General features: G+C 60.9%; 1 protein-coding gene across 6 annotated transcripts in view; it reads right to left on the bottom strand.

The window, feature by feature from the left end:
* MGLL (monoglyceride lipase) overlaps nucleotides 1–25,215 on the bottom strand; it is an 87,873-nt gene that overhangs the window by 24,731 nt on the left and 37,927 nt on the right. For 3 of the 6 annotated variants that reach the window (XM_018067056.1, XM_018067052.1, XM_018067053.1), the window contains exon 4: nucleotides 15,343–15,453. The exons of the other annotated variants lie outside the window; for them this stretch is intronic. In XM_018067056.1, the coding sequence (XP_017922545.1) occupies nucleotides 15,343–15,453 (111 nt within the window). The remainder of the gene's footprint in view (nucleotides 1–15,342; nucleotides 15,454–25,215) is intronic. 6 annotated transcript variants of the gene reach the window in all.

The raw sequence follows: 25,215 nt of genomic DNA, 5'->3' as shown, positions 1-25,215 counted from the left end.
CGCTCCCAAGATTAGTGAATCTCTGGACACGGGAAGGAACCGACTCGTGAGCTGGCCTGTCACAAGCAAACCCACCAGTCCAGAGCCCACCGCCCCGGGCCACTCACTGTCCTGTCTCCCAGGGCCACGGACCGGACAACCAGGGGCAGCCCCCAGACCCCTTAGCCCATTGACGGTACCCAAACCAGCCCATCCTCTCCCTGCTCATCCCACCGCACCATTCCTTCTCGGTGAAACTGCACAAAGCCTCCCGTCCAACCCCCACCGCCTCCCTCTGCCTGCGGTCCAGCCCCCGTGCCTCCCTGAGTGGCCCCGAGTGGTCCTGCTCCTGGTTCTGGGGATCTCTGAGTACAATAAACTCTGCCTCCTGGCGGTCAGCTCCATGCGTCTCCTGATGAAAACCTGATCAGATTTTGACTCCACGAAACCTGATCCCACATCTGATCAAAAGCCAGCCCACGTCCCCGGAACACACTAGCACCGCGTTCTGTGTCCGAGAAGTGCTTAAGCCTTTGTGGACTGTTTCAGCAATCTCGTCTCTGTCTCGGACAAAACATCTCTCTCTCCAAGTGGTCTGGTGGCACCACGTGCTGAAGACTGAGGCCCTATCCAGAAAGGCGGGGGTCCCGTTAACCCCGGGACTGGAGGAAACGAGGGTCCGACGCCCCTCTTCTCAGGGAACCAGTTCTACTTGGGACTCCTCCTCTTACAGACGGAAGAGCTGATGAAACGCAGCCTTGAGTAAGGAGAGAGACGAAGCGTAAAGAACCAGTCACGACAAGACCCGGGGTGGACGCAGCGGGCTGTAATCCGCACAGCCCGTTCCCAGGGTGCCTGTCACGTGATCCTCACCGCTCTGCGAACTACCTGTGAATTCTCCCACATTTTCTGCTGAAAAAACTGACCCGCAGACACTGGCGGGAGCTCGCCCCCCGATGAGTTAGAGGGCGGACACAGACTTGAGCGCTGGGTTCAGACCCCGAATCTCAGCTTCTGCCGTCCTCGGGTGGGGCCGACCTGGGGACACGCAGCCCCAGAGGCCGCCTGCTGCAGGGCGGGGACCAGCACAGTGCCTCTGGGTCCTCCCTGCTCCCCCAAATCGACCTCGGACGTCCCTACTGTTACCATCAGGGCAAGACGCGCCTGCGACTGAAAACAGAGGCTGGCAGGGCAAGCCCGAGGGACGCGCTGTCCCCACTGGATGTCAGAGCACGGGCTCCCAGCTTCACCATTCTCCCTCACGGGGGGCCCCACCACACACATGCCTGGCGAGGGTCCACAGCCGGACCCTGACGGCTGACCACACGCCGCACTGGAGGGTCTGCACAAGCTGAATTCTCTCCCCGCTGCTCAGCTCCACTCCTCCAGATGCTCCCCGAAGATGGGATGCTCCGTATGGACCCAGGCCCTGGGAGCATCTGACCAGTGAAAGGACAGACTCCCGTCCACCCCAGCAGGCTGCAGGCCCACGTTCCTGGCCGGTCCACAGGAGGCCAGCAGGAGGCAGGCATGGGCCTCTTGCAGGACATATGTCTCAGCAGCGAGGCAGATGGTCACTGTGGCCCCTCCGGCCTCGAGAGCCACAGGACTGGACAGGAGGAGCCTCGCGTAGGGGTCACGGCTACGCGGACCCAGAGGGGAATGCAGCCATTCGGTAGAGTGCCAGCGCAAGCCAGCCTGGTGAGGGGCAGGGAGGGCACCAATCGAGCCCCGGGTCCAAACCTAAAGGGAGTCAGTAGCCTGTCTACGTCACCCGGGGGACACTGGACTGCCACTTTGGAAGACAGCCTGCATCTCACAGGTTTGAAATTCTGTCCTTTGCAGCCCGGAGGTCACACACCCAGGAGACAGTCCTGGGCAGCAGCAGGAGACGGGCAACACTGCTCCCCGAAGCCCACTGTCCCTGCTGGGGAGCGGGCGCCCTGCAGCAACGGGCCACGCTACAGCAGGGGGATGGCGAGGGTGCAGAGCCTCAGGAAGCAGCTGCGTGCCGCTGGCGGGCTGCAGCCATGGAAGCAAGAGACGCTCGCCCCGTGGAAGGAAAGCTACGACCAACCTGCACAGCGTGTTGAACGGCAGAGGCATCACTTTGCCGACAAAGGTCTGTCTAGTCAAGGCCAAGTATGGATGCGAGCGTTGGACCCTAAAGAAAGCTGAGCGCAGAGGGATGGATGCTTTTGAACTGTGGTGCTGCAGAAGACTCTTGAGAGTCCCTTGGACTGCAAGGAGATCCAACCAGTCCATCCTAAAGGAGATCAGTCCTGAATATTCATTGGAAGGACTGATGCTGAAGCTGAAACTCCAAAACTTTGGCCACCTGATGCGAAGAGCTGACTCCTTGGAAAAGACCCTGATGCTGGGAAAGATTGAAGGTGGGAGGAGAAGGGGGCAACAGAGGATGAGATGGTTGGATGGCATCACCGACTTGATGGACATGAGTTTGAGCGAGCTCTGGGAGTTGGTGATGGACAGGGAGGCCTGGCGCGCTGCAGTCCATGGGGTCGCAAACAGTTGGACACACCTCAGCCACCGAACAGCAACATGCAGCGACATGAGTGAACCTTAGAAATTAAACACAAACTGAACAGGGCGCGTAAGGTGTCCGGGTTCAGCCAGGGCAGGGGGCCTGGGTTCAATGCCCGGCCAGGGCACCAGATCGCACGCTGCAACTCGGATCCTGCGTGTGGCAACTAAGGCCCAGCGTAGCTAAAATCAAAAAGAAAAAGGTGTTTGCATTAAAAAGAAACAAGCAAGGGAATGAAACACCAATTTTCAGACGCTCGCTCGGCACTGGCCACTAGCCCGTCTGTAAACCTCGCCGCCTCATGAAGGGGGTGGGGGTGCGGGAACCCGCACAGCAGGCCCGGCACACGGCGGGTCTCCACCCACACTGGCCCCCGCCTCCTCTCCTCCACATACAGTCTCGGGAGAAAACCCCAAGCTGTCCTGGTGCTCACGATCTTCCCCTCAGAGACCCTTCTGCACGTTTGATCTCTATTCCTCCTCACCAGCGTCCTCTGTGTAACCGTGGTTTATTTTCTACCTGAAATTAAGTCTAACATCTAACAGACCCTTTTTCCTTCAAAACAGTGAGCTGGTCTGTTGGGCCCCACAAGAGGACCGACGCTCCGACGTGGTACCTGACAGCTGTGTGGAGCTTCTGGAATCCACGGAAAAATGCAGAACCTGGGCAACCCAAGTCTAACCTCTACTGAAACGGTAACAACTGTGTGCTTTTAAAAAGCAAAAGGGGGGCTTCCCTGGTGCCTGCACGCTTACTCAGTCATGTCCGATTCTTTGTAGTCCCGTGGACTGTAGCCAGGCTCCCCTGCCCATGGGATTCTCCAGGTAAGAACACTACAGTGGTTAGCCATGCCCTCCTCCAGGGGGCCTTCCTGACTCACGGGTTGAATCCGGATCTCCTGCACTGCAGGCAGCTTCCTTACCGTCTGGGCTCCCGGGGAAGCCCAGCTAAGCCCATGCCCCACGGCTCCTAAGCCTGTGCTCCAGAGCCCGTAACTACGAAGCCTGTGTGCTATAGAGCCTGTATTCCGCAACGAGAGGTCACTGCGATGAAGACCAGCACATTAATACAAAGCAAAGGAGCTCAGCCACGGTGAAGCGAACTGCTTCAGAAACGAGAGCAAGGACTTCCCTGGTGCTCTGGCGGCTAAGGCTCCGCGCTCCCGATGCGGGCGGCTCACGTCCCGCCCCCGTCAGGGACCTAGAACCCACGAGCTGCAACTGAGCCTGGGGCAGCTGAGGCACTTTATGAGAAAGGAGAGCCCAGATTCCTCTAAGATGGGAGACACTGGGCAGTTAATGTTAGGAAGTGGGGTCTCTCAAAGCTTTGGAGACGGCAGCAACTGACACCAGCTCCAGTCAGGACCCCTTCAGAAAAGGCAGAAGGTAATCGGCGTTTCTCAACCACAGGGAGTCAACGGAAGCGACCGCAGAGCGAGCGCGCACAAGAAACGGCTTCTCTGCCCTGGACCGGGGCCAGCTCTGCACGCTGAGGCCGGGGCAGGGCCCGGGGCAGGGGGCTGCCCCCCATACGTGGGTACTGAGCCAGCGTTCCTTCCCGCAAGTTCAAACTCAGCTACGATGCCAGGAAGGGGGCAGGGGCAGAGGCTGGACTCCGGCCTCGGTGTCCCCGCCCAACCCGTGCGGTCAGAGCAACGCCCCAGGCAGGGGAGGCCTTGGGCAGAAGCCATCTGCTGGAGGCGGGCGTCCAGCTGGCCTGACCGTGGGCCCTCCGTGAAGGGTCAGAGATGGGCCCTCCGTGAAGGGTCAGAGATGGGCCCTCCGTGAAGGGCCAGAGATGGGCCCTCCGTGAAGGGTCAGAGATGGGCCCTCTGGGGCCGTGCGGCTCAGTTCCCAGCAGAGGACCGAGCCCAGTCCTGGGGGGCCAGGCCAGTGGTGGCGGCGGGAACCCTGCCAAAGGGGCTGAGCCCCCTGACGCCGTGGGGCCAGGATGACCACAGCCGTGTGGCGAGGATATAAACACACCAAGGTGAAAATTAGGCAAAAACCCGCCCTAGTACTCAAAGTTCCACAAGGCGGTGCTGAAAACAAGTTCTGGGGCGACGCCGTGTGGAATGAACAAAACACCTGGACCCGCTGGCTTGAATTTAAAATCTGACTTAAACAGCACAGCCCCGCGTCCTTGCTCCGGTTACAGAAGCTGCCCGTGGTCCCAGCGGATTGCCTGGGAAAAGCCAGGGAGACGTCAGTGGAGGCGGGCGTGGGCCCAGGGACAGCTCGGGATTGGGTGTCTTAGACGGAACCCGGCTCCCACAGGGTGCCGGCCTCCTGCAGCGTTGCGACTCCCTGGGGACCCCCCAGAGCGGGGGTGCCCTCCTCGGACTGTGGGCAAGATGAACCAAGGCCACCACGTCAAGTGCGCAGGTCTGGGTTACGCACAAAGTGGACAGCAAATATCAGCTGTGGAGATGACAAAACCAGATTTTTTGTAGAGCGACAGGAGCTTTCCTGGTGGTCCCGTGGCTGGGAGCCCATGTTCCCAATGCGGGAGGTCTGGGTTCAACCCCTGGTCAGGGGACGACTAGGTCCCGACTGCTGCAACTAAGACCTAGCACAGCAGAACAAATGATTTCTAATTACTTTTAAAAATGTTTTAAACAAAAAAGCAACAAAGCAGCCCCGCCCTGGCCAAGCAGCAGTAAACGTCAGGTCCGGCCTCACTTCCGAGACGGCCGAAGGCCGAAGGGAAACGGTACCAGCTGCCCTGTGACGCCCTCCAGGGCACGTACATCCTTGGAGGAAAAGAGCTCAAGTTCTGAGGCACCCCTTCGAGGTCACCTCTGATGTCTTTGATGACCCACACAGCCACGAGGCCCCTCCTGAGGCCCCCGGGGGCCCCTGACCTGTCTGCGCCGCTATCTCAGCTGGCATGGCCTCCCGGCTCCTCTTGGCCAGCCCGAGTCGTCCCAGACAAGACAAAGCCACCTGCTCGGCAAGGACTGTGTTCTCTGTTGGCGGACTTTTGTGGGGACCCCCAGGGGCCTCACAGAGGGGCAGAAGGCCCTAAGGGAGGTGGCCACAAGCATCCCTGACCAGGGCAGTCGGGGAGTGTGACCAGACTCCTCGCTCAGTCAACAGCCTCATCTCCCATCCAGGGCGTGTGTGTTAGGACGTAGCCAGGGAGGAAGACTGTCCTGCAGCTGACGAGCGTCCTCCAGGGCCACTGAAGGAAGAAGGCAGCAGCTGACCCTTTCGACTGGACCAACACGTCCCGCTTGCCTGCTAGGGTCCAGTCTTGGCTAGGCTCTGCGGCTCTGGGGGGGAGTGACGTTTCACGCAACACGTGGACTATGTGAATTGTTTCCCCCACACTTGTATGACGTGCAACTGTGACTTACACTGCATGATACCCTCTCGGGGTCGAGTCGGAGTTCACGTCGCTCTCAATGGCAGGGCGCTGAGGTCGTCGACAATCTCTGCTATTCTAAACAACACTGAGATGGACAACTTCTCACAGATGCTTATAGAATCGTTAGGGTAAACTTGCCAAATCAGGATGTCTAGATTGAAAGATACGACTATTTCGGGGAGTCCTCATTTATAGCCTCGACAACACTCTCCGACTCGAGAATTTCCGTGGTCCCCAGCCCAGCACGGAAGTGTGGATTCCATCACATCCCTGTCAGCTCAGGGAGTTACAGCTCTGTCTCTATTTCAGGAGGTATCACAAACCCACGTTCTTCCCATTTTGGTTCTTTGCTTCCAGGTGAAAACCCTACAGAAAGCTGCTGTTTGGGGCTGCAGAACATGCCATCAGATGGTTTTCTCTCCTTTTTTAGGGCAACTCATTCCTCGGCCTTTGGTAGGGAGACACCACAGAGCACGTGCCTGACCCGAACAACGGCGCGTAGGACAGCCGAGGCTGGGCGAGCCGGGGTCCTGGCTGCTGGGAGGACTTCTGTGAAAGCTCGAGCCGCATCAGGCGCACCCAGAGGGGGCGCGACGGAGAGCTTCCCGTCCCAGGGCCGGCAGGTTTCCCCCAGACCGCCCTGCGCCTCCTGCTTCCCGTCCCCCCTCATTGCTCTGCGGGAAAGAGGAAGCCAGTTCCTCCACAGACCCTCCCGACTTCAGGCTGCAGGGAGATCGTGCTATTCAGGATTCAGCATCACGGTTTCAAAGCCCATTTTCATGGGATCTTTCCCGGGCATCGAACTGGGTCTCCTGCATTTGCAGGGAAAGAATCCGCCTACCAACACAGGAGACCCAGGTTCAGTCCCTGGGTGGGGAAGATCCCCTGGAGAAGGAAATGTCCACCCACCCAGTACTCTTGCCTGGAGAATCCCATGGGCAGAGGAGCCTGGTGGGCTGCCGTCTATGGCGGTCGCAAAGAGTCAGACACGGCTGAGCAACTGACACTTTCAAAGCCCTTCATTTCGAACGAAGGTCTGGCTTGTTTTCTGAGCTCCTGAGACATCTCACAGCAGAAACCCCACACGCAACAGCCTTCTGTGCCGAAGGGTAAGGACAGGAGGCCAAAGAGGATTCAAAAGCAGAAGAACTGTGCCCTTAAGCTAAGAGGCGCCACACCCGGTCATCACAGCCGACACACCGCACAGATGCTAGCAACGCCCTTCTTATTTCAGAGCAGACAGCACAGGACAGAGGCCCGGGCAGACAGACCACGGCGAGCAGAAGGGGCCGGACAGAACCTGGCGCTGCCCCGCTGGCGGGTGTCCGTCCCCGGCCGGACAGGGAGTAAGCACCGCGTGATCGGGAGGTTCTGCTTGCGTCTCTCACCCTCTCCAGAAAGAGGCCGAGGTTGCAGCTTGCTGGCCTGGAACAGTTTGTTCCCTCTTCTGTCTGCGGATGGTCCAGGCTTCCATCACGGACACTTGGAGCGACGTGCTTTCGTCCCCCAGAGCCCGCCGCACGAGCGCCCCTGGACGGCAGGAGAAAGGGGGTTCCCACAGCATCCATGCGCAGACTCAATGGTGTGGAGGACAGCGAGACAGAAATTAATTTCTCCCCTAATTGACAACAGCTTGAAAAAAGGTATAAGGGTGCCAGGATTCGGCATATGGGCTATGGAAACACATCTCGCCTCGGAATTTTTCTTTTTTTTTTTGAGCTGTTACAACAACACGCGTTATAATGTAACCAGCTGAGAGGCAGTTAATGGTGTAGCATTTTAGAAATAATGCATTCTCAGGATTTCATATTTAGAGGGTGTATTTGAAAACATCCTCCTCTCCACCGCATAAATAAGAGGGAACAGCATGACAGAAAGTGTCGTAGCTGCGGCTCTCAGCATCAAGCGAGGCAGCCTCCCTTTCACAGCAGCGGCGGGACGGCTGGGCGGGCCGGTCCCCTGGGCTCGGCCACCCCTCCCCGGGGTTACGCTCCTTTTCCATCTCATGAGCGGGTGGGGCTCTGCGTGAGGCCAGGTGAGCCAGAGTTGCCCAGAAAGGCCAGACCTTTCCCCCAGATCTTGGTGGAGGCTGAACACACACAGGAAGAGCCTGAGCTTCACAAACAGGCAGCAGCTGCAGGGCGGGAGAGGCTGGGACAGAGGTTCCAGGACGCAACGAGCTCGAGAGATAAGCGTGCTCGACAGAGAAACAGGATGCGCAGCTGATTCCCAATGGCGCTGCAGGCAGACTCCACCAGGCCAGCAGTCCCATGGGCGTGGAACTTCAGGAAAAGGTTTAATGTTAAGAAAACAAGATTTCATAGAGGGTCCAAGGGATGGGCAACCATAGGTCAGATCAGGCTGAGTCCCGACCTGACCTGGTTTCCCCAGATACTCCACTTTTAAACTCCGTGTCCTTAGGACCGTCTTTTTGCTAGCCGGTGGATGCGACGGGCTCTTGTTCCGACGTGTGTTCTCCCCGGCTCTGTGAGCGCTCGACTGGCAGAGTTTCTGGAGGAAGAATGTGAACGCTGGCGCCAGGTCTGGGTTTGAATCCGGCTGCATCTGGCGGTGAGCTCGGATGTGGACCTGCCTCACGGCCGTGGTCCTGATTCTCCCCTCGGTGAAAATCGCCCCGATTCAAGCGGGCACTGCTGGGCGAGTAAACGAGGAAGGAGGTCCCTGCGCAGCCGCATCGCCGGCCGGCAATCACTGCTCCTCCTTTGTGCCTCGTGTCGACCTCACGGTGGCGAGTCCAGGAGCAGAAGGGCTGTCCAGGGGTGCCTGGGTGCCAGCAGGGGTCCACCCTCTCCCCCACGGCACACCTCATCCGTGCAGCTGCTGGGACCCCCGGCCCGCCTCGCTCTTCCTGCTCAGCCCTGCCAGGGAGTCGCACCCCAGCCCCGCCCTCCTCGCCGAGCGACCCCCAGGCTCCCTGACCACATGCGCTCTAGCCCCCGGCCTCCTCCAGCGCAGGGGTCTGCACACCGCCTGCCGGGCCTGCGGGCCTGCGGGGAGCATGCGTCTGCTCCTGCCCTGCCTCTGTGTTTCTGCCGGGAGGGGTCTGCAAACCTGAGGGGCCCTGCCCCAGGAGGGAGTGACCTCGGGGTGCGAGCGGGTCCCGCCGCTCCTCCTGGGGCCCCCGGGCACCTCCCTCCGACGGCTCGGGGCCGCGTCCCCAGGGCCCCTCGCTCCGTCCTCCCCCCACTCCAGGCTCCACACACGCTCCTTTGGGATCTCTTCCTGCCCCACCGTGGCACTCAGCCCTCCTCGTCCTGTGTGCCCCCCAGGAGGCCCCCCGATTCCTCCCTGTGCCTCCGGGGCCCGGGACCGGCGTCGGCAAACGACGATGCTCTGACGGCCTCACCCGCAGCGCCGCACCCCGGAGACGGGCTGCGGGGGCTGGAGCCTCGAGTCCCAGCCACGCCTCAGGGAAGCAGGGACCGCGGGGGGCCAGAGGTCGGGGTCGCTGACGAGGGGCTCCCCCCAGGTTAACCAGCAGGCCCACAGGGACTGAAAGGGGGTCTCGAGTCCAGCCCGAGCGAGAGAGGCCCTCGGGGCTTTGCTGTGGAGAAGGCCTCCGAGACAAGGGGGCCAGCAAGCTGGGCTGGGCCCCGTCTAGGAGTCCAGGCTCCGGCCAGCCCCCGGCCTGCTGGGTGGCCCCGAGCAGGACGCTCGCCCTCTCTGGGCCCGGCCCCTTCCCCAGTGCAGCCCAGGACACGGCCCCCAGTCTGCGCCCATCAGCTTCCACTCGCCTCGCTCACACTTCACACCTGCAGAAGCAACTCGGGGAAAAGCAGAGGAAAGAGGAAAGACCAAGGGCCCAGAGCACACCGCAGGGGCGGGGGTCAGCCCATGGCCCAGGGACACGGCGCGGACAGCGGTCCACTCTGGGCTCTGTCATCTCCACACACACACACAGAGACAGACACAGACACACATTCACATATACAGAGACACACACACAGAATACCACACACCCGTACACACACACACATACACACACAGACACACAATCATATATACACACACACAGAATACCACACACACACTCACATATACACAGATACACACACAGAATACCACACACCCGTACACACAGACACCTGTACACACCCGTACACACACACAGAATACCACACACCCGTACACACACTCACATATACAGAGACACACACAGAATACCACACACACACTCACATATACACAGATACTCACACAGAATACCACTCACACATACATATACATATAATCCTATACACACAGACACACACAAAACCACACACATGTACACACACAGTCATACACACATACACATACAGTCATATACACACAGACACACGTAACACCACACACACAACACATACTCAAATGCCACACGCACATGTAATACCACACACACACCACACACCACCACACGCATACCAGAACACACACACGCAATACCACACAGACGTGACACCACGCAGACACACGCACGCAGCTGAAAGAACGCGCCGCAGAGTGGGGGTCTCTGGGGGTAATCAGATTAAGGTGGTTTTGTTCTGGTGTCCTGTATTTTCCTAAATGTCCACAGTGAACTGGTATTTTTGTCACACCGGGCGAGGGGGCAAAGTTAAGGCTGTCTTATTTTCTGAAACATCACACTTGTCCATCGGTACAGACACATAAAGCCTGAAAACAAAGCCAGCAGCTCTGCAATCATATCCGCTCCTGAGAAGCGCCTGTAATTGGAGCTGGCGCATTCGGGCATGAAAGCGGGGGGGGCGAGGTGTCGCGGGCTTGGAGACGAGGAGCCGGTGGGGGGTGAGGAGGGAATGACAGTCGGGCTGAAGGGCCCTTAATGGAGCCACGAGGCGGCTGAGGCCTGCTCAGGGCCATCAGCACAATCCCCTAGGCGCCACCGGGACAGAAAAAGCAATTATCAGAAGCCGCTCCACGAGGCGCTTTTCATTTCATTCTGCCGTCTTCGCCTCTCGGAAACACACCTGTGGGCTTGCCCTGGTCCCTTCTGGGCTGGCGGGGAAGCAGCCCCCGCTCCCCCTGGCAGGACCCGACCCTGCTCGGGACTGGATACCTGTTCACGACTTACTCTGACTGCACGCAGCCCAGGTGACACCTGGCCAGGCCTGCACCCAGGCTCCAGAGGTCTCACAGCTTCCAGAAACCCCACTGGCCAGCGACCAGGGGACGCCTCCCCAGCCTGACACCCGCTGCCCAGACTCAGGGGCCACCAGCCAGACGAACGGCAGGCACTGAGTCAGCGCGGCAGCTGAGCGGCTGACTGGCCGCTGTCTCACTGGCCCGGGTGGGGAAGCCTGGCTCAGTGCACACCTGTCCTCAGACGGGGCAGGGCCCTGGCTGGAGGCTGGTTCCTGAGGTGGACGTCTGGGTGTCCCAGCCCACCCCCGGGGCATGGCGGGCCCCACACTGGCACGGCCGCAGATGACACCAGGCCCACAAGCCCTCAAGTTATTCACTGTGAATTACAAAGCATGTGAACAACGGTGCCGACTCTCTGGAAAGGCCTCTGATGCTGGGAGAGACTGTGGGCGGGAAGAGAAGGGGAGGCCAGAGGACGAGATGCTTGGACGGCATCACCGACTCGATGGACGTGAGTCTGAGTGAACTCCAGGAGACGGTGAAGGACAGGGAGGCCTGGCGTGCTGCGGGCCACGGGGGCGCACGGCGCCTGAACTGCAGCACACGGCGGACGAAGCCTCAGCACTGCTCACCCTGATCCTGGGCCGGGGGACTCCCGGAGCGTTCTCCAGTCGCACGCGGGTCTCTACCTCCAGATAAGTCTGTGTTGGGCTCTTTCTGTCCATAAACAGGACTCCATTTGGTTCCCTTAACAATATGCCTTGGAGGCCTGTCCAAAGCTGGAATCACAGACCTCTCTCCTTCCTTTCAGGGGGCCTGCATGTGCCCAGGTCTGGACCAGCCACCCCTCCAGGAGGGCGCCAGGGCTGTTCCCGCCTCTTCACTAGAGCAGGCTTGCACCCCTGTCTCGGGCTTCCTCCTCCCTCTCCCCACAGCCATAAGCCCACAGAACATGGGACTGTCGAATGGCTTTACCTTTCTCGCCTTTCTTGTCTTAATCTAAAAGGCAGGCACACTGCTGCTATTTTTATCCGAGAGGAAAAAATCTCCTTCCGTTTACTTGTTCTTGTACCCCTGATTGATTTTTCTGAGTCAAAAGCCTTATATTTAAAAAAAAAAAGAGGTTCCCTACTTTTGCATAATAAAATAAACATCAGATTCTCACCAGCAGGAAAAGAATCGAAACAAAAATGGAAGACTCGCTATTCACAGAAAAGCGCAAAAGGAACCCGGACAGATCAGAAAATACAAAAAAGACCCACGAAACAGAAGCAGGGGTGTCAAGCGGCAGAAGCGGCAAGCCCAGCCCTGGGGAGGTGCACTCGCTTCCACACCCTCTTCCTGCCCCGGGGGACGTCCTGGGGGTCAAGCCTGAGTCCACAGCTGAGTCTCCCAGCCGGAATAGATCCCTGGTTCCAGCCACATTCCCTGGATTCTCGAGCTATGTGACCCAACCGGGTCGGCGGCCAGGCTCAGCGCCTGCAGCTCAGTGAACCGGCGTCAGACGCTGCGAGGCCTGGGGTCTCACTGTGCCGCTTGGGAGCCTGGGCAAACACCGTCAGCTCTCTGCCACCGCCCTCCTCGCTGGAGGTGCCAACAGCAACAAGGGCAGCGTGCGGTCCAGGGCAGGAACGTTCCTTCTGCAAACGAGGTGGCCTGGAGCCGCCGTCGACAGGGCTGCGGGCGTCAGGGCGGCGAGGAGCCCGTCCCCAGACGCGCAGGTCTCGCCACGCCCAGCAGGGCCCCCGACACCCTGTCCTCAAGGATGGGGCGACCTCTGGCGTGGAGGCTGGGGTGGGCAGGCCCGGACCAGTCTGGACTGGCCAGCACCGGCCAGGCCCTGTCCTCCCGGAGGTGGCATTCCCATCACAACCACCTCGCGGCCTCTGGGGCTCTGCCCAGCTGCGCACTTGGCTCCAGCCTCCTGGGCCGCAGGCCCCGTGCCCCACAGGCGAGAGCTCTGCCTGTGGCCATTCCAGCCGCTGGGGTGGAAGGGGAGGACGCCTGCCCTTCCCCCACGCCCCGGCTTCACCCCACTTCTCGGTGCCTCCTCATCCTGCACTTCCCCCCAGGAACCCAGCCCCCGCAGTGACCTCCGACCCCGGGGCCCGCGCACGGCGCTACGCGGTTCCCACTGAGCTCCTGGGATCCCCTCGAAAGGGGAGGCATCCAGACCAAGGGAGACAAGCTGCCCGTTTAGGGTTCACTTTGCTCCAGCGCCGTCAACCATTAGGCGAGCCTTCTTAAGCCTCGTGCTGCGGGGAGAGAAGGCTACCTAGAAACACAGTGCGTCCACCCTGGGGTCTCCGCTCTGCACACACATCACCCGGGTTTCCCCTCGTCACCCCCAAACCCCTGGCCACCCCCCAGCAACCTGGCCCGGGAGAGGAGACCGCAGCCTCTGGTCACAGCTGGCTAGCTGCACTCTGCCACCTGAGGGGGTTTACCCTGCAGGCCTGGCAGGGCGCTTCCTGAGTGGTGCCTGGGAGGGGGTCCTGGGAGGGGAGGGCGGTCCTGGGCGGGGGTCTCGCCCTCATTCCCCAAGTCCTCCTCGGCCTTGGAGGAGACCAAAGGGAGGGACTGTGGAAAAGGGAGGGGTTTTCTGGGCAGGCTTGTCCGGAGATTTTCACGTGTGCGGACCAGCACCTGTGTTCACGCGCCGCGTGCCCTTTAAACCAGAACATCCCCGACGAGTCTCACTTTCTGTCCCCAAACTTGCCAGAGCCCGTGGGAGCGCCTGAGCAGGAGGAACGAGGTCTCACGGGGTGCTCACCCCCAGCCTCCGGGGGGGCGGTGGGCTGCACCACTCGAGGGCCGTCAGACCCTGGTCAGACCCCAGCCGCTCTCCCTGCCGACACAGCCCCAGCCGCGGCCGGGTGGGGGCTGCCCCAACGTTGCTCAACCTCAGCGAGAAAAGCAGAAGGTAAAACCCGAATTCAGACAATTTCACTTCCCACGAGCCGTGGTGACCCGGGAGCCGGGGAAAACCCAGAGTCAGCAGCGGGCTCACGTGCGCCGCGCTCTGTTCTCTGCAACAGGGGGATGGCCGTTGAGCAAAGCTGGGGGTGGATGTACGCGAGTGCAGCCCCACGCAGCGCAGGGCGCTGTCCTGGCCCCCGGCCTGCGTCTCAGCCCCCTGCCCACACGCTCACACGACGGCCAGGCGTGGGTCAGAGGGCGCGTGAAGGGCAGGTGCCAACGCGAGACGGCAGCACGGGGCGGGAACACGGGACACAGTGCCTGCTCAGGGCGGCCGCCAGCAGTGCAGCTGGGGCTGGCGGACTTGTGGGGTAAGTGTCACCGTTTCCAGAGCAAGTCCCCCCCCACGAGCCTCCCGTGAGCCCAGACCTCTCCACGGGAGGCAGGGTCACCCAGCTGCATCGCTGGAACTGCCCTCACTGATACAGGATCGTACCCTGCCCACGAACCAGTTAATATTTACCCGATTACTTCTTTACACAGGGACTCACATCTCTCACGACTGTTAATGGAAAACTGGTCCCTTCCTGGGAACAGAGGAGCTGGCACAGGCTGCTGTCCGCTTGCCAGCATCCACGCTCTCCCTTCTGGGCAGTGACCTAACTCCTGGAGAAGGGAAAGGCCACCCACTGCCGCATTCTGGCCTGGAGAATCTTCATGGACAGAGCCTGGTGGGCCACAGTCCACAAAGAGTTGGACACCACTGAGTGACTAACACTTTCACTTTTTTCAACCCCGATTTTATTCAGACCAGCTGTGAAACCAGCTGAAGCAACTCTTTAGCCCCAGCCTCTCTAGCAGCTTTGCAATGGGTGTGGCGACATGACTAAGTTCTGTGAAGCGAAAGTCGCTCAGTCACGCCCAACTCTCTGTGACCCCAAGGACTACACAGTCCCTGCGATCCTCCAGGCCAGGATACTGGAGTGGGTAGCCTCTCCCTTCCCCAGGGACTGAACCCAGATCTCCCGCACAGAAAGTGGATTCTTTGCCAGCTGAGCCACCAGGGAAGCCCCTGACTAAGGTCTAGGCATTCAGAGGTAAGAGGCAATCAGCAGATGAGGCTAGAGAGAGGGGAGGCAGGCAGCCTTTCTAATGCCTGAAATAGAAACATGATGTGATGGCTGGGACTCCAGCTGCCTTTGTGGACCAAGAGGGACACATCTCTCCGGCAGGACGGAAGCAAGCTGGTTTCCTGATGACACAACAGAGCCATCATTCCAGGGTGGACTTTCGTTCTGTCACTGAGAAGGGTCAACTCTTGCCACCCCATGGACTGCAGCCCGCCAGGCTTCCCTGTCCTTCACTATCTCCCAGAGTTTGCCCAGACTCATGTCCCTTGAGTCAGTGATGCCGTCCAACCATCTCACCCTCTCTCGCCAGTGGTCTAGCCACGTCCTGCTCCGTCGGTGCTGATGCTGAAGCTCCAGTACTTTGGCCAGTTGATACGAAGGGCTGACTCCTTGGAAGAGACCCTGATGCTGAGAAAGACAGAGGGCAGGAGGAGAAGGGGTCGACAGAGGATGAGATGGTTGGGTGGCATCACCGACCCGATCGACATGAGTTTGAGCGAGCTCCGGGAGATGGTGGAGGACAGCGGACCCTCGAGAGCTGCAGCCTGTGGGGCTGTGGAGTGACTGAGTGACAGGCAAGAGGCCGGGGCCCCTGGCCCGAGGTGGCGCCGCTCCCCGTGTCGCCTCCCGCACGCCGTCTCGTGACGCCCAGGCTCCTGCCACCCTGAGGCGCCCCCTGCCCTGGCAGTCGCACCCCCCTCCTGGTCTCTGCTCAGCTGCCACCACCTCGGGGAGGCCAGCCTCCCCAGCCCCACCGCCCACCCCAGCCAATTTTCTCTCCCTCCCAGTTACACGCTCTGAAGTCACTCATTTCCACGTAGGGTCTGAAGGGCGGAGCCGGTGTGAACCCGGAGTGGCAGTGCTGGGATGAACGAGCAAACAAATCGATGAACCGAGAGGGAGGGAGGCTCAGGCGCGAGGAGGCGACGCTGAGGTCCTCTGCACACGCTGACCCTCACTCCCAGCCCTCCCGAGCCCCGGCCCTGGCGCTGGACACAGAGCCCCCGCCTCCCTCCGCAGCCCTGTCGCTGGAGACAGGAGAGCGGAGACAGCACTCAGAGTTCCTTTTCTCGCTCGCTCTTTAAAGGGGGCCTTGAAGTCGGACGCATTTGATGGGGAAGCCAGCAGCTTCACCATGATGATAAGTCACTGCTAAAGGGGAAGCAGGCAGACGCTCCAGCTGCAGGGGAAACACCTGGGGTCAGGGGTCGCGACGCTGCCATCCCGCCACTGAGACCAGCTCATGTCTGGACAGCGTCCACACCTGTCCCCACACAGACGTGAACCAGAGCCTCAGCGTCGCACCCCGCACACCGCGTGTCCAGTGAGGGTCAGCCCACCTCCTTTAGGCCTCGAGCTCGAGAGGGACGTCCGTGTCCACCCGGGCCACTCGGCAGTCTCAGCACAGGCCGCTCCTGCCGGCAGACGTCAGAGCACAGGGATGGTGCCGAACGCTCCACCAAAGGCTTCGAGCCCGTGCACGAGGGGGGCCTGGCCGGCCCCTGAGCTGCCTGGGCCTCAGCACCTCCCAGGGACCCTGGACTCCCTTGACCTTGAGATGAAGCAGCACACGTGATTCCTCTCCTTTCGTGTTTTTTTTTTGGTAAAAGACATAGTTTCCACCAAATAAACTCTCTCAGCCATTTTCTGATCTGGTGCATCTGCACAGCAGCCAGGAAAGGAATCATTGCCTTACGGTGGCACGATGACCCGGCCCCTCTCCAGGACTCTGGGAACTCAGGGAGGGGGGCAGAGCCGGCCCCCTCGCCCTCATGCTGACGGTCCCCGCCCAGCTGGCTTTCTGGGCTGAAGGAGGGAAGCACGGCGGAGCGGGGGCCGTCACAGCCTCCACGCAGAGCAGAGTGGAGGGGAGGGGAGGAGCCACACACTTACTGCAGAGTCTGTGCCGGCACAATGATGGACCATCCCTCAGACGGGCCCATTGCTCAGATGGGAAGACTGAGGTTCCGGCAGGTGAACTGACTCGTCCCAGCCACACTGCCAGAAACACGGGCCAGGCCCTGAGCCAGGCCCCTCTGCCTTCGTCCAAGGGCGTCGCACAGAGCTCATCCCGGCTGGGTTCACGCCGCCAGTGACAACCCCCTGGCCCCCCGCCCCGTGGCGCTCAGGGGATGGAAACGCAGCAATGCTGTCTGAGGACTCGGGGGTGGGAGGACCATGTTTCTGCTCCCAGGACTGACTCCGACACTGTCGGTCCCTGGGTGGAGCCCGGTCCCCCTGTAGGAGTCAAGCCTCTCCCAGCAGAACCCTGCGAGGGGCGGTGGGAGGCGGACACCCCGGCCCCTACCCCAAAGCAGTTCTCTGGAAGTCAAGACCTTGGCAAGGGCAAGAACACAGGGGCTTGGCCCAGCTGTCTCTCCTGGAAGGCTGTGAGGCCTTCAGCAGGTTGCTCCCCGTCTCTAAGCCGCCTCGCAGCCACGCCGCCTGTTGCCACCACCCTGCTGCCAGGAGTCGACGAGGAGAGACCCGCGGAAATCATGACTAGCACGGAGGTGACGGTTCTCCCCCAGCAGGAATGCCTGAGCCGACTTTCCAGCCCAGATTTGTACACACGCACATGATTCACCAGCCTGAACTTGGGCAAACCCACAGAAACCGTGGTTTTCCATCAGATGCCTCGGATTCAGCAGACATTCAGAGACCTTGCTAGGTGCAATGTTCTGGGCAGGAGTCAGGAAGCCTGGGCCGTTGGCCACTGTTGGCCTGAGTGCTTAGAGTTGGGGGGCACGTCTGAGGCTGACCACACTGAGAGGGGGCCTGCAGTCAGGGGCATCCCCAGCCAGGCCATGACCAGCCTGCCTGCTTCCCGGGACTCCCCAGGCAACGCCCTTCCTCCCCGATGCTGTGTCTCGTTCGGGGTGCTGGGCCGGTTGGCTGGCTTGGATCGGGAAGGGTGAGAGGCTGGGGGCATCTGTCTCCAGCGGCAGGGCCCCTGCTTCCCACCCTCTGCTTCCAGAACCAGGAGCTCCCAGGAAAGCTGCTCCATGGTGTGGCCGGGGCAGACTGCACCCCGACTTTCACGCCGGTGGCACGCTTGGTCTGCGTTGGTCCAGCCCACGCTGCAGGCCTTGCTGGTCTCATTTTTCGCAGATGAAGAAACAGAGGCCCGGAGTGGCGTAGCACACAGTCCGTCCAGGGCCGACCTTGGGCGCGGCCCCCGGCCACCTTCGCCCCCCACCCCCATCCGTCCTGCAAACTCACTTCTCTGGCACGGCCTCTGGGAGCCCAGCTCTCCTGTGTGGACTTGCCTGCCCTCCTAGGCCGGGCCTCCTCCTTGAATGTCCAGGCAGGCCCCAGTCGCGCAAGGCCCCAGGGGCTAGATCACGAGCTGTTCTTGGCCTGAGTCTCCCCCGAGGGCCCCAGCGGCCTCGGACTGCTCCCTCTCGCCACTCACGGGACAGCATTTAAGGGAGGCCCTGCCCGGCTGGCTGTGGGATGAGGAAGGGACCCTTCTTCCAACCGTGGAAGCCACGCGCAGAGCAAAACCCAGCAAAGGCCACAGAGCCCCCTGGGCAGGGGCGCGTGTGTGCAGCTGGGCGTTTATCATTGCAGGCTGGTGACATGCACAGTTAAGAATCGCCCCAGAGGCCCATGAGGCCTCCCGCCTGCAGCAGGGGTCGTTTCCCGGGGTGCAGGGGGGTGCCAGCTGCCCCCCTCTCCTCCTCCCGCCCCATCCCTGGAAGCATCACAGCCGGTTATTTTTAGCTCCTGGCGGCAGGCGGCCGGTCACATGCCGCTTGAGCTCGCACTTCAGAAAGGCTGCATCTCAGAGGTGGAGGCGATGCCCCTCCCCCGGGCTCCCTCCCCCCACTGCTGCGCGGCACGTGGTGCAGCCTCCCCTCGCCCACCCCCGGGGGACACAAGCAGCAACGACCTGGCCCCTGAGCTTGCGAACTTCTTTCAGCAGCTCCCTTCCCCCGCCATCTGCAGCCAGAACTATTTCTACTTTCAACTTACTGAAAGGTCAGCGGGCGGGGACGTGTGGGGGACCCAGTCCTGGGAACCTGGGGTCTTGGTGCCAACCTGCAGATCAAGGTGAGACCCTGAACCCACACCTGCACGCCCGGAAGGCGGAGATGGGTCGACTGCGGCTGCAGCTTTGTCGGGGACCCAAAGCCCAGTGGCTACGACCCCTCCTTCAGCTTCAGCCATGAGCCTTCAGGGGAGGAACTCCTGCCCGGCAGCCCTGGGCCCCGCGGGCTCTCAGTGCGGGTGGCAGTCACGGGCACCCTGCGCCAGGCACCACCCTCTGCAGCCCCAGCTCATGAGGAAGGGGGCCTGGGACCCTGACCACACCATCTGCTGCTGAGACGGGGGGCTGGGGCCTGGGCCCGGGCATCCCCTCCAGGCCCCGTCTCTCACCCCGGCCGCGCCAGGGTCCTGCTCTCACGTGCGCAGGAAGAATCTGCCGGGTCACAAACACTAGCTGGGGACACGTGCCGATCCACCCGGCTTGAACGTCTTCAGGCAAAGACCCAGTATTTGCAGATGGGAAAAAATAACCCAGAGTAAGTGTGACCCGAAGCCAGGCCCATGGCAGACACGACCGGGCAGCTGAACAACAAGCCGGCTGCAGCCTGTTCCAAGGCAGAAGGCGTCTGGGGGGGCCTCCCTGGTGGTCCAGGGATCAAGAAACCACCTCCCAAGGCAAGGGACACGGGTTCGATCCCTGGTCCAAGAAGATCCCACGTGCCACAGGGCAACCAAGGCTGTGAACCACAGCTACTAAGGCCAGGCGCCAGAGCCTGCACGCCACAACCGCGGAAGCCCCTGATCCTCAGCAGAAAGTGAAAGTGAAAGTGAAGTCGCTCAGTCGTGTCCGGCTCCTTGCGACCCCACGGACTGCAGCCCACCAGGCTCCTCCACCCAGCGAAGTCACTCAGTCGTGTCCGGCTCCTGCGACCCCAGGACTGCAGCCCACCAGGCTCCTCCACCCAGTGAAGTCGCTCAGTCGTGTCCGGCTCCTGCGACCCCACGGACTGCAGCCCACCAGGAAAATCCCCATGGGATTTTCCAGGCAGGAGCACTGGAGTGGGGTGCCAGAGAGGCCCCCAAATGAGATGCTGGCGGACCACAGCTAGAGAGCAGCCCCCACTCAACTATGGAAACCCACACGCGGCAGCAGCAAAGAGCCCAGCCCAGCCCTTAAAACTACTCAGACGGTGACCCGGGGACCAAGCGCGCTGTAGCAAGGCTGACCTGAATGCCCGCCTTCCCGACGCCAGGTCAAACATGACTTCTGTTATGTGCACGTTGCCGTCAGGTCCTCGAACGGTTTTCCGGGTTCCTGGACTGTGCACAGAGCATCCAGGGGGCTGAGAACTTCCTTTCTGGATTACCCCCCTTCCTTCCTAACAGCATCACCTGCAGGCAACTCGACTTTTTCCTCTTCCAGCAGGTGACTCACTGGAACACCCCAGAAACCGCTTCCTCCAGAGGCAAGGACTGGGGTCTGTCTCCTCCTTATCAGAAAGTCTCGGCCACGTGGGTGGTTCTCAGTCCCTCGGGGGAAATTCCTCTTGAAAGGTAACCGGGTGGCAGGTTATCAGGCGGCTCCCGCCCTGAGATGAGAAAACACTGGGCTTCCAGAGCATTCCAAGCGGCTGTCACAGCCCCTCCCAAGGAGCCCTGCTCAGGACTCAGACCGGAACTTGCTTCTAACCCTCAAAAAGGCTGCCAGCTTGCATCCCCACCCGCGTTCGTCTCCTGCTTCTATGCATGAGTAGATGAGGGCACCTTCCCCAGTGAGCGCTGTCTAAATATCTTTAGAGATGGAACCAGCAGTGAATAAAGACAGGATTGATGCTTTCAAACTGCGGTGATGGAGGAAGACTCTTGAGAGTCCCTTGGACAGCAAGGAGATCCAACCAGTCCATCCTAGAGGAAATCAGTTGTGAACATTCACTGGAAGGACTGATGCTGAAGCTGAAGCTTCAATATTTTGGCCTCCTCATGCGAGGAGCTGACTCCTTGGAAAAGACCCTGATGCTGGGAAAGACTGAAGGCGGGAGCAGAATGCGGCGGCAGAGGATGCGATGGTCAGATGGCATCACCGACTCGATGGACATGAGTCTGAGCAAACTCTGGGAGCTGGTGATGGACAGGGAGGCCGGGTATGCTGCAGTCCACGGGGTCGCAGCGTCGGACACGACTGAGTGACCAAACGGCAATGACAGGGGCAGACCCGGGCAAAGAGGCTGCTCTGTGGCAGAGACACCCGTCGAGGGCGACACGGAGCTGGACCAAGAAAAGTGGGGAGGGTGAGCCGCCTGTGACCGAGGATGGAGACTGGCCCGCTGGTCTGGGGGCTGGACCAGGAGGCTCCGTTCCTGAAGGCCATGTCCAGGGTGAAGAGGGCTGGGGTCTCCAGGGCGGGGTGCAGCGTGGATGTTTACTGAGCATCCATCGTGCGACCGGCAGCTACCGCCCCGCGTTCCTTCCAGGTAGATGCTGTGAGTCACAGGAGGCTCTCGGAGGGTGCACGCCCCGCCCAAGGTTTCCAGCCGTGTCCTCTGACGCTTCTCCCCATGACGAACCCCCAGGGTGAAGACCGCCCCCTTAACCCCAGGGACAGTTGCACCAGGCCCCGGGGGACCCCGGAGGCTCCGCGGGAGGTCCCCGACCTTTCCACAGCCCACAGCCCAGCACAGACCTCACGCGGGAGGTTTTCGGACCCCATCTGCTATAGGAGATGCCCAATCTGCCTCCTGCACAGATACAGCGCCCCTGCCCAGTGCTAACAATGTCGACGCTGTGCCTTATTTAGAGTAAATCCTAGGAACTTCCCTGGGGGTCCAGTGGCTAAGACCCCACACTCCCAATGCAGGGTCGATCCCTGCTCCGGGAACCAGATCCCACAGGCCGTAACTACGAGTTCACAGGTCGCACCTAAAGATCTCACGCGCTGCAGACCTGGCTCAGCAACACGAAGCCTTCAACGAAAGTAAATAAACATTAAAACAATTAAGCTCTATAGAAGAAACAGCAGCAGTGACCCGGGCACCTTCTTGGAACCTGCCCAGTTGAATCCCAAAACCTGGGGGCCAGCCAGCGTCTGCGTTTCCACCGGCCTCCCAGGACCGTCTGCCAGCGACGTGAACCCGCCCTCTGTCCATCCGTCCCACAGCCGCGGGCACCCTCACTGCGGTTATTACCACCATCAGCTCCAGTTCACTGATGAGCAGATTCCTTTGGGGCTCAGCTGGTAAAGAGTCTGCCTGCAATGTGGGAGACCTGGGTTCGATCCCTGGGTCAGGAAAACCCCCTGGAGAAGGGAGAGGATACCCACTCCAGTATGCTGGCCTGGAGAATTCCAAGGACTGTATAGTTCATGGGGTCACAAAGAGTCAGACACGACTGAGTGACTTTCACTTCAAACAGAGACTCACAGAGTTTGTTTTTATGCAAGAAAGAGGCAAGTCCGAGCTGGCAGGTCAGGGATGTGTGACGTGACTGAGGACGGAGCAGGAGGGACCTCTAAGACCTGGACGCCACGTGGAGGCGGCTGGGCCCCCCTCCCGCACCTGACAGGCCGCAGCGGGCTCGCCCGTCCGCCGGGGCCGGGCCCCGCGACTGTTCAGGCATCAATCTCGCTTTCACATTTACTAAGTAAGGCGAGAAAAAGAATAGATGAGTCAAACTTTGCAAACAGAGCGCATGACGCCGACTGCCAGAAGCGCAGAACTGACCCCAAGAGTGACCGTGACTCAGAACTGCCCGCGCCTGGAGGCCATGCCCACACCAATTTCCCCCTGGATTTCCCAAAGGCGGCTTCTGCCTGGGCAGGGCCCCACCCTGGGGGCCAGGCAGAACCTCCCCCAGGACTTCCTCTTCTGAGACGCCCCCGCCCCTGGCTGAGTTCTTTAAAAAGAAACAGACCAACTGCCTTGAACACTTTCCCTAAATATCTGCAGATAATGAATTCACTGCTGATCAGTGAGAAATGGTTCTTTTCTCCTTTGTCACTAAAGACAGGGCAACCCGGGTCCCACCCCGCCAGTGGAATCCGGGACGCACGGGGTGCAATCAGGGTGCTGCCCGTGGGAAGGGCCCGGAGACGGAAGGGCACCCGCCGCCCGCAGCAGGTGGATCTGGGGCCACCCGCCCCCCGGCCCCCCACTCCTGTTCCGAGGGGTTTCCAGTGAGTCACCGAGAGCAGCTGGTGACCGGGGCCGGCGTGAACGCGAGCCCGGGTTTCTCGGCGCCGCATTTGGAACAGCACGGAAACTGCCAGCCCGTCCTTCCACCTCCTCTGCCCCCTGGAGCCCCCACCCCTGCCAGTACCCACCACCACTGGCCGAATCCTGGACCTCGTCTCCCGGGCTGGTCGCCCTCTGCTGAGGGTCCCTTCCTGAGCTTCAAGGTCCATGGCGTCTCATCTCGGAGCCCGGAGCGTCGCAGGCTGGGGTCTCGCTCCCCTCCCGCTCCTGAGCTACACTCCAGGGTCCAGGCCGGGACTCCCGCAGAAGGACGCGCCCATGCCCCCGTGTATCTGGGTTTCACTCACACAAGCTCCCCTGCCTGGAACAGCAGTTCTCAAACCACAGCTGCTCATCAGACTCACCCGGGGGGCGTCTCAAGGGTCCCGACACGCCCGGCCACACCAAGAGATCAGTCTCTACGGAACGAGGGGTCCTGGGAGCGACTCCCCAGTGTTTTGGGGGCACCCGATGAGAACCACAGCTCTTGGTGACTGGTGCTGCCTCCACTCCCTTCCTCTCCTCTCAAGCTCCTCCTCATCCCACAAAACCCAGCATCCCGCCAGCCCCTGGCGCTGGGAGGCTGTGTACTTGCAAGAGGCCGAGCCCACCTGAGCACCTGAGTTACGGGCCTCGGGGCTCCTCTGCCCCAGCCTCGGCCGCCAGAGCCCAGAGTCCTGGCCCTGCCGCGGGGTCCTCCCCGCCCTGCGGACATGGAGACTCGCATGCGGGCGTTTGCCGCCGTTCACAGCGACTCTGGTCGCGTCTACCCCGGGCCATGCACTCCTCCTTTCATTCCACAAACCTTGGTGACGCCTCCGCACTCTGCTCAGCAAGGAGGAGGCTGTGGGACCAAGGGCGGGACGGCCGTCTCCACCCGCCGGGAGCTTGCTGCCGTCAGCAGAAGGGAGAGTTTCCTCCGCGGATAGTGAGAACCCTGACGGGGGCTGCAAACAGGGGCAGGGCCCGTGTCCACGTGCTCCCCCTCGACAGCACCTGACCCAGGGCTAATGCACGGTCAGGAACGTCCACCTGATTGAAACGGTCACCGCATCAGAACGTGGTGCACCAATAACCCTGGCAACGTCCTCCTCACCGGAGCTTCGGAAAGCCGAGGGGGACGGGTGAGATAGAGAGGTGCCGCTGTGAGTTAAACACGGCTCACAAAATACACAGGGTGGAGACGGTTGAGAAAAGCTCTGTTCAACGATGAGCCCGCGGTGTGGCAGGCAGAGGAGGGGAGGTGCCTGGAGGGTCCACGCTGCGTCCTTCCTGCTCACAGAGCCCGGTTTGGTCGGGATCAGCAAACACACAGCGAACAAGCTGGATGCCCCCCACCCACCCCGGTCGCTGCACACAGTGTGGCTGGAACTCGGCGGAAGCACCGAGACAGGTCTGCTCTCCCGGCAGGAGCCCAGCCCGGCCTCTCCACCGCTGCCTGCATCGCCTTCCTGCGAGACCGCAGGCCAGAGCCAGTACCCGTGGGCATGAAAGCCACGTGCTAAGAGCAGCTGAGCAGAGCTGCAGACGCAGCCTCGGGCCGACAGACACGGCGGTGTCCTGAACCCACCTCGGGCTCTGCTCGTCCTGGGAGAAAAACAACCCCTCGTTTGAAATAATTTACCAAGATCAGGGGTCTGACGCCGGTACGTGTGTGGACGAGGAGGGCCTCAGACCATCACCTCTGAAATAGGGGGATGGACTCAAGCGTTACGAGGCTTGCAGATAAAGCATGAGAAGGGCCCCAGCCAGAGCCTGCCACGCAGCTGGCACTTAATGAACGGCAGGAATGAAGTTCTCACTTCTGGCAGAGTCCTCTGTGTCCATGAGGCTGCCTATAAAAGTCTAAGGTCAAACAAAACAGTTAAGCAAGACGCTAGCTGAGCACCCTGTGTTCGCAGCCCACCGGGCGTGTGGGGAGACGCAGCCGGCCACCCGGCCCCAACGTCCC

This window comes from Capra hircus, chromosome 22 (genome assembly GCF_001704415.2).
Source record: "Capra hircus breed San Clemente chromosome 22, ASM170441v1, whole genome shotgun sequence".
In the NCBI taxonomy this organism is placed as follows: Eukaryota; Metazoa; Chordata; class Mammalia; order Artiodactyla; family Bovidae; genus Capra; species Capra hircus.
Note: the sequence above shows the minus strand (reverse complement) of the source record. Positions and strands in the feature narration are given on the sequence as shown.